Source organism: Hyaena hyaena, unplaced genomic scaffold, assembly GCF_003009895.1.
Source record: "Hyaena hyaena isolate Hyena2069 unplaced genomic scaffold, ASM300989v1 scaffold_395, whole genome shotgun sequence".
Classification (NCBI taxonomy): domain Eukaryota; kingdom Metazoa; phylum Chordata; class Mammalia; order Carnivora; family Hyaenidae; genus Hyaena; species Hyaena hyaena.
In genome coordinates this window covers 480,816-490,661 of record NW_024081029.1, presented here as the reverse complement: position 1 = coordinate 490,661, position 9,846 = coordinate 480,816, and the positions used below count along the sequence as shown (strand labels likewise).

General features: G+C 33.5%; 1 protein-coding gene across 1 annotated transcript; it reads right to left on the bottom strand.

Annotated features, from left to right (window-relative positions):
* Nucleotides 1–1,278: 1,278 nt before the first annotated feature.
* CSN3 (casein kappa) lies at nucleotides 1,279–6,621 on the bottom strand. The gene is made up of 3 exons (XM_039251779.1): nucleotides 6,564–6,621; nucleotides 2,915–2,946; nucleotides 1,279–1,740 (listed from the first exon to the last, which is right to left on the bottom strand). Exons 1-3 carry the CDS (start codon nucleotides 6,619–6,621, stop codon nucleotides 1,279–1,281), a joined length of 552 nt encoding a protein of 183 aa, XP_039107710.1.
* Between the last annotated feature and the right edge of the window lie 3,225 nt (nucleotides 6,622–9,846).

Below are 9,846 nucleotides of genomic sequence, written 5' to 3'. Positions count from 1 at the left end.
ATGCATTACGTTTCGTAGACTGATCAGTTTTTATCATCTTTTCACAATATGCATTGCCACTTGAGTCTTATAGAAACCACAAGTAAGAGAAAATGAAAGTTCAGAGAGAGTAATGACTTGCCCAAAGTCACACAGATGGAAGAAACAGCCTTCTGTTGTCTAATGCTATTCCTGTTGTGTCACAGATCACTGTGTTGTATCTTAGATTATATAACATATAGACAGTGGGATGCACTGAAAACATTTATTGCAAAGAAACTCAAAATTTTGTAAATTTCTCTCCAAATTACTTCACACTCTTTGGTTATTTTCTATTTTATTGATCTTTCCCTTTAACTACTTTCCATAAGTTTCAAGTTATTTTAGACTCTTCCCTTATTCATTGATCCAGATAATAAATGGAAATGTTGGCATCACATTTAAGACTCTGAAAATATTCTTTTAGTATATATGTGCTTTCTAAATTAAGAATTACAATTCTTCCATGGGTTTATCTTAGAATATGAGAAATTTCGGGTGCCTAACTTCATGGGTCCTTTCAGAAATGATTTCTGAAATAAAGGAATGCATGGGAAATGTATTTCCTTTTACTCAATTTAGGGCAAAATTAGAGTGGAAGAACATGGTTACATGTTTAAAATGTATTTAAACTCATATTCTGTAAAACTGTTCTAAGAAAATTTATTTCTGAGATAAGAAAAGTCACAAGTTTTTACTTCGTGTGTGAATAGAAATGAAGTAAAACTAATGGGTTCTAGTAGTGTTCCAATTGTTGAAATGAAGTTTGGTAATAAAATCTCCAATATTTCTTCATTTTGTAAAACTAGATATTTCATTTCTTACTGGAACAGAATCTAGCGTATCGTTGGGATGGTACCACCAAAGTAAAATTATAATGAACCCATTTTGAATGCTCTTTTAACAGGCTTAATTTATCTATTATACGATCTAAGATGTTATGATAGTGCTGATAAATCCATGGATCTTGTCTGTATTATTTTTAAAACACTTTTATTTAAAAATTTTAAAAGTTTACTTATTTATTTCGAGAGAAAGAGAGAGGGCAAGCGAGTGGGGGAGGGGCAGAGAGGGAGAGAGAATCCCAAGCAGGGTCTACACAGAGAGTGCCAAGTCTAATGCAGGAGCTCAAACCCATGAACCCATGAGCTCATGACCTGAGCCAAAATCAGAGTCAGAAGTTTAATCTTGTCTGTATAATTTATTTTTGTCTTTTGGTCATTTACCTGTGTTGTCTTCTTCGATGTTTCATTAGAGTTTTTAGACCACGGTTGAAGTCACTGGAACTGTGGTCGTCTCAGGTGTGCTTGTGACGGCGAATTCTGAGGAAGCTTCTGTAGGGACTACAGTGTTCACTATTGGTTCAGTGGTAGGAATAAGTGTAGGCTCAGCAGTAGCAATGGTATTGATGGTAGGGATGCCTGTCTTATCCTGAATGTTCTTTGGGAGGATAGCAATTAATGATGCAGGCAGGTGCGGGCGACGTACCACAGTGGGTGAGTAGGTATTTGGCAGGGCTTGCCACTGAGGAATTTGGACATGTGGCTTAACTGCGACTGGTTTTGGATAATACGGATAAGGCATATATTGATTATTAATTGGTACAGCTGGTTTATGTGGGTAGTAACTGGGCTCATAGTGAGGATAGTTGCTCAGCACATAATGAATTGGGATATACTTGACAGTTTTCTGATTAAGCAATCTTTCATCATTCTCACGACACTGCAAAAAGAATACATTGTGCAGATATTATTGTGGGCTAGAATCTTAAATCAGAGCTTTTTGAAGTAATATATTTTAATATTTGACGTTGAAGAACTACAATATTGGAGCAGCGAACTCAGCAACCATATTATTTTACAAGATACAGATTTGTACACTTCTATTCCACTTCTTGCTTTTCAACAAATATTAAAAATAACATTAGTTTCAAACAGACTAGATGAAGTAATCCATAATGTAAACCACATTGCCCAGGTCTTGGCATATATTAATAGTGCTCAGTGAATGTTGGGCATTATAATAAGTACAATACCTAAAAAAATCTCATAGAGAACTTTAACATATTATGCACAAACATAGCACACACAGAGAAATACATGTGCATATATATTTTTTAATATATAAGTGTGTATATCTGTATTCTTACCACATATTTGTAATTGTTTACAAATTTCATTTTTCTAGAGATGAGGCTGAAGGCACATTTTTTTTTTTTCTAAACGAATTATAGCAGAATAGTAAAATAATGTGATGTGGGAGAATTTCTGGATTTATACTTTGGATTCTTTTCAGTTTCACTTTATTTATTAAAGATCATTAAGGAATTCTCTGTTTTTATTTGCCTCTCTTCTATTGGTTATGTGCATTTATAAAAATATGTCATTAAATCTTTCCATATGAGTTAAAACAAATCAACAAAATTACACTCCAAAGCAAGTATTTCTCATGAAAGGAGACGTATTTAAATGTGTTCATTGAAACATATTTGGAAAACAAAACAAAACAAAAGTAAATGCAAGCGTATGAGAAGTATTCAAAGATGGGTCAGAGAGGGATTCTTCCCCAAGGCTTTAGTCAAGAGAGATATTAAACTTTACGTTTGTTTTCCCTTCCTCCCCAATATTAAATTCCGAGAAAATTTTCTCATGAAGTAAAATATACATGAAAACCAAAAATACATGACTTGGGTCATAAAAACAATCCAAGATTTTCAGGTGAATACTGAGGTTGATTCATATGACTGTTTGCTAAAAGTGATTTTTTTTAAAGATTATTATTTTATGAGGTTTATTTATTAATTTTTAGACAGAAGACATTTAAACATCATTGAACTGTGCATACTATTATACTTTAGAGTTCATATCTCTACTATAAATAATTAAAATAAACTTACAGTCGCTTGTTCCTGGTTTTGCACCTCTGCACCTTGCTGCAGTTCACAAAAATGAGAAATAAGGGTTTTTGTTTGTTATTTTTGGGTTTTTTTGCAACCTAAATCTTAGTTTATTTTAAAAAAATGTTTGATTTTCCCTTGGCAGCACAATTTATTGTTTCTATTGACTTTCCAGCAGTATTAGGTCAGACTAACTTTTTCAGCTTTCAGAAATGATCACTTAATACCATCTCTATTCTCCCTTATACAAACAAAACAAAACAAAACACCAGAAAATATAGGTTTTAGAAAGCAGGGCAAAATTCAGATTTTTTTGTGGTTTAAAAATCTTTTGTACTAAAGAGAAAACATTGTTTCTTTGTTTTTACTTTAATATTGTAAAATATTGTAATGCATTCTCCATGGTTATTTAATCTATAAGGTCTGTGAGCCACTCAGGAATTGATAACAATAAACTAATCAAAATCTTTAAAAATCACCACCTGGGAAGAAAAATTTAAAGTTGAAAGTAATATCATCTGATTCCTATGCATATCCTATATATATGTTTATATATATATTTGTTTAAATGGAAATATGAATTACCTATATTCCATTTGTATTGAATGTACATTGTGTTTTTTGTTTCCTATTTTCTGTTTGTTTGATTTTTGAATGTACATTATTATAAATAAGAAAAGCATTGAGTCTACCTTTTTTCTGCTGTCCTACTAATATGATTTATGAGGTTTATTTAGAGTAAAAAACTGCCTCTTGTATAACAGCATAAAATAATTATATAAATAATAGTGTGTTTTTAATAAACTTTTATTTGTTTTTATAATACTTCTCTTAATTCTATATTGCAACATGCATAGGGAATCAGGAGTGGAAAAACAATTTCCATAGGCATATTTATAAAGCTTTAAAAACTCACAAAGGTTATATAAACTTTTGAGATGAGGCTATAAGATTAAATACTTTTTAAAATGATAGATTTAGTTTAGGACATTTCCCCCACATCCTTTGGATATAAAAAGACTCTAGAAACTTTTTGGATGATATTGGTAGAGAAAATCAGAAGTTTGACAAAATAATAAAATTCATAGTATGTTGAGATAGAGATTTCTTTTCTCTAAATGCATTAAATTACTAAATTTACTAAGTTACTAATTTAAAGTTTAAAAGATAATAGGAATATTATAGAAAGTTAGCCTACACCTGAAAATTCAGATTATCTAGACATCTTCACATTATATTGATCTGTATATATTTTCCTGGTATACGTTCCTGTTAGTACACATATTGTATCTTACATTTTTTTCAAGAAACAATATATTTTTTCCATTTATCATTAGTTTTTATACTCAAATATTTATAATTGAAAAATGAATGACGATGAATGATTATGTCATGAAATGTTTATTCTTTATTGTTAAACATTAAAGCTCCTTTCAAAAAATGTTTTATTATTGATAGGTAGATGAATAACATCTGTATATCACTTGGCAACCTACAATGCCACCAGTAGGCTATAGACTATAAGATTGTGCAATACATCACATAATTGTTAATAGTAAGTACCATCCTAACTATATTTGGAGAGAAGGAACAAATTAACACGTAAAAAATACTATCACAAAATATGTATAGTTTTGACTGTTTACAAGATTGAATGGTTAAGTCTATAAACTTTCATTCTTCTTTTGAATTATTGGTTAATTGTCCCTGGGGCTTGAAGCCTTTGTGAAAATGGGAAAGAGTATTTGGGAGGTAGAGCAGACTCTAATAGTTCAAGAAGAGGTTGCTATAGACCAGGGAGTTGTGGATCATGTGATATTGCGATTCATAACAGGATATATATATCTTGTCTTCATTCCAGTTCTGGCACAGTGCTGCTCCTAAAACCCTGTGATTTCCTAAGTGATGGGCTTGGGGTAGGGAAGCTGGCATCTTTCATTATGTTAATGCAGTGAATTTGGACCCCACCTAAGGATGGAGGCTGGTTGCGGGAGAAACCAACTTTTTTTCTTTAATGTCTATTTATTTATTTGGGGAGAGAGAGCTCCAGCAAAGGAAGAGGAGGGAGAAAGGGAGACAGAGAATCTTAAGTAGGCTTTGCTCTGGGAGAGTGGAGTCTGACAGGGGGCTCCAACTCAGGAATCAGGAGATCAGACCTGAGCCAAAACCAAGAATGTGACGCTTAACCCACTGAGCTACCCAGGTGCCCCATGAGAAACCAACCTTTTGGTTTGAAGGTTGGGACTTCCAATCCCACTCTGTAATCCTCCAGAGAGGGGAAAGGGATTGGAGGTTGAGTCAGCACACGATGGCCAATAATTTAAGCAGTCATCCCTATGTAATGAAGTCTCCATGAAACCTCAAAAAAGATGGGTTCAGACAGCTTCTGGGGTGGTCAGCCCATGGAAATTCGGGGACAGTGACTTTCCTGCAGAGGGCATGGGACCTCTGTACCCCTTCTCACATACCTTGTCCTGTGTATCTCTTCCATTTGCTTCTGAGTACATCCTTTCATGACAAACCAGTAATCTAGTAAGTAAAACATTTCCTGAAATCTGTGAACTGCTCTAGCTAATTAACCAAATGCAAGGAGGGGAAGGTGGGAAACTTCCATCTACAGCCCGTCTTCAGAACTACAGGCAACAGCCTTTGCTTCTGACTAGTGTCTGAAGTGAGAGCAGCAGGGACAGTCTGAACCCTCAACCTGTGGAATTTGACACTGTCTCTGAGTAGATGGTCTCAGCACTGAGTTGGATTCTCTGACGCACTGCTGGTGTCCGATAATTGCTTGGTGCTGTGTGAGAACTCCCGCCCCAAACACATGTTGGCAATGAGGCCAGGAACCTAAAATAATAATTTTCTTACTTCAGTTTTAATCCTGATCATTCAGAGAGAAAACCCAAATTCAAAATATGCTGGTGGCCAAAGTAAAATGGAATTTCAAAGAATAAATGAAGGACAATAAATGTAAAAATCATAATAATTCAAATTTTTAAGAAGTTTGACTCTAAAAATTTACGTAATAGAATTATTTAATAAATATTAACTTAAAAGCAAGTCTAAATTTAATAATAAATGAATTATGAAACAAGGACTAGTGCCTTCCAAAATTTATAATCTAAGAGATGGTCATCTACCATCATCTTATGTTTGTCTTCCTGTTCCTGTTATAGGTAAATAAGTGCCTGGGATCCCTAAATGAATCTCACTCTCTGAGATCTCTCTCTCTCTCTCTCTCTCTCTCAAAAATAAAGAAACCTTAAAAATTTTTAAAACATTTAAAAAAGAATTTCTGATCCTGCATTATGATTTATGTATTTATTCTTTAGGGATTAGCTTTAGAGTATTTTATAATTTAAAAATATTTCCAGAATTGTCCTCTCCCTTCCCCCAACATATTTTTTGTATAGTATGAGAATGTTAAAAGTTTTCATACATGATAAAGTGTGATTTCTTAATTCCTGGGAGCTAAAATCATATCTAAAAGAACATGGCTATAATTTTATAATAAAAATCAATAAAAATTTTAAGAAAATATAGCAAGTATGCAGTTATTTTGTTCTATGAAGTATAACTTTACTTTCCACAGTAGAACGTTTAAATAAAACTTTCTTAGTATCTTAATACAAATTGATTAGATGAAATCAACTCACCAGAAATGGTAAGGTTAATGCAAGAATATTCGCAACTATGAAAACAGTCTTCATCATTGCAGCTGAAAGTAAAATTAAAGAAAAAACATTAAGAGGATTTATTTTGTTTAATTTACTTTTTATTTTTTTAATGTTTGATTTATTTTTGAGAGAGAGACAGAGAGAGTGTGAGCAGGGGAGGGTCAGAGAGACGGAGATACAGAATCCAAAGACAGGCTCCAGGCTCTGAGCTAGCTGTAGGCACAGAGCCCGAAGCAGGGCTTGAATCCATGAACCGTGAGATCATGACCTGAGCCTAAGTCAGACGCTTAACCGACTGAGCCACCCAGGCGACCCTAAGAGGATCTGTTATAATTTATGAGTGATTTGGGGCAATATTTGCTTGTTTTGTTTTGTTTTTCCTTTAAGGAAAAAAACCAGATTTATGGGTAGATTTAGCCAACTTGGAAAATATTTACTGTACACTTTATAAAAAACAAACTTGAAATTATCAGGGTGAATCTGAAACAGGCTTTTCCAACAACTAGCATCAGTTTTAGGAAGAGAGCTACAACATACACAAATCAGCGTAAGAGAAAAGAAAGTGGAAAATGCCACAAATGTTTTTTCTACGGATAGAAGGTTTCAGTTAAGAGAATCATCAAATTTTTTGTGTAGGAGAAGGCATATACTCCTTGTCCATGGAGAAAGACAGAGGAGAAAGCCTTGGGAACATCCATGGACATTTGGAAGGGTGTGGTGTTTTCTAAGAAAAGAAAGATGAAGTTGAAAAGAAAGTTTAGGGCAGCAAAAGGAGAGGCCTTGAACGCCAGGTGAAAGAGTTAGGCATGGCTTTGTAAACAACAGAAACTAGCTGAGAGGTTTTAGCTGGAGAGGGTTGAGACTGTATATTCCTTTTGAGGACTGAGTTCTAGCCCAGTCCCTATCTACTTGAGTAACTTTGGCCAAGTAATTTCCCTTGCCTGGAACTTATCTTTCTAATCTATAAACTGAACGTTTGAACTAAGTGATTTCTAAAATTCTATTAATTCCACGATTCATCTAATGGAAACAGGCAAGATGGAGGGGAGAGGGTGGAGCCTGAAACTGCATTCTCTATAATATACTTTGGTAGTAATTATAAATGATATTATTAACTTGATTGTTTTAATAAGAAATATAGATATGACAATTACAGAGCTTTTGAATATTTAAAAAGGTAAATTAGTCTTATCCTTCTAATAGAATATAGGGTTGTCACATCTGCTTATTTGACCCTTTTTTTAAAGTTCATTTATTTATTTTGAGAGAGAGAGAGAGTGTGTGTGTGTGTGTGTGTGTGAGCAGAGGAGGGGCAGAGAGAGGGGGAGAGGGGATCTCAAGCACTGTTAGTGCATAGCCTGACAAGGGGCTTGATCCCAAGAACTGTGAGATCATGACCTAAGCTGAAATCAAGAATCAGATGCTTAACCAACTGAGGTACCCAGGTCCCCTATTGGACTTTTTTTTAATAAATTGTTTTCTTAGAAAGGTGCATATAACACCTCAAAATTTTAATATGTAAGTGCATATTGTATTTGTGAAGTAAATACTAACTATATCTTGTTATAGCTATTGTTATTGTCATACGTGTAATACACTTGAGTCCTACAAATTGTTGTACAAAAGAGGTTCACAGAGTTAAAGCTGAGGATCAGAAAGGGGAATTACATCAGACTCTATTTGCTTCCATTCCCAGGTAATAATGCTTAGGAAGACTGTCTATTAAGCTGACTTGAAAACTACTGATAGGATATCAGTGGATAGAAAAGAACTACCAGGAATCAAATCTGAACAACCTACAGGAAACTCAGATTTCATTGAGAGAGACAGAATTGCTTATTAATTCTTTACTTACTAATTAACTTTGTTATTAAAATATATATGACATATAACACTGTTTAAATTTAAGACACACAATTGTTGATTTGATACATTTATATGTTATAATATGGTTGTCATTGTAGTGATAGTTGACACTTCTATCATATCACATAATTACCATTTTTTTTGGTTGGAATAATTAAGATCTGGTCTTAACAAGTACCATGAATATGGACAACAACTTGGTATTATAATCACTGGGTAGCTTAAAATTATAGACTGAACAATAAATTTTTATGGTGAATAAGACTCCTGTTCGGTTCTCACAAAATTACAACAACGTGCACATACACAAATATTCTGTAAAATGATAGCAATTCTTTCCTTTTTAGCATAAATAGATATCAGAGAGATAAGACCGTACTTTACTTATCAGTTACTTAAACCAATGATAGCTTGAATTTGCCTTTAACACTTCATAAGACAAAAATAATTTCTGAAATAATAGAACTATTCAGCTTTCATGGGAATACAAAAGGCATGTTTTAAAACAATACTTATACTACAACAAAAAATTAAGACCTTTAGATATAAATATATTTGAAGTTAATTAAGGGATCAGCCTGGATTATTATTACATGTCCATCTTGCTGAGAAGTTATTCCTCCACATTTGTCTGTAGGTTCTTTGAATACCTTCTTTTATTTATATTTGTTATTATTTTTCTAAGTTTTGATGATTTTTAAGAAGTTTTTATTTAAATTCCAGTTGGTTAACATACTGTGTAATATTAGTTTCAGGGGCCCAATATAGTGACTCAACACATATAACACCCGATTACGTTATATGTTGTATCATCACAAGTGCACTCCTTAATCCCCATTACTTATTTCACCCATCCCCCTGCCCGCCCACCTCCCCTCTTATAACCATAAATTTGTTCTCTATGGTTAAGAGTCTGTTTCTTGGTTTGCCTCTCTACCTTCTTCTTTAGAATTTACATTGTCTTTAGTAGTTTATCAGAACCAAACTTTGGCCTTTAACCCAAAGTGAAGTTAAAAGAAAATTGGATTATAACACCATTCAGAATCTAAGGTTGAGGTTATAAACTAATACCTCAATGAAGCCAAGACGTATTCAAACTTAACAATAAAAGGAAGAAAATGTGCTTCTAAAATAACTTTGGTGGTATTATTTCTATTGTAAAGAGGAATCTTTCTTTCTGGCTATTTCAGTATGATTACCTTTCCTTGTGGCTGTCAGCTCTTGCTTGTCAGTAGGTTGAGGTGGCCTTTCAACTGTAGAGAAGACCCAAGGTCAATAGCTGAAGACTTATTAAAGGGTATTAGTGGCTTGTGTCATGTGATTTGTTTTCCTCGTACATTTCTACATTTCGCTGAATAGGAAGATGACAAAAAGGAAAGATTTGTTGACAGC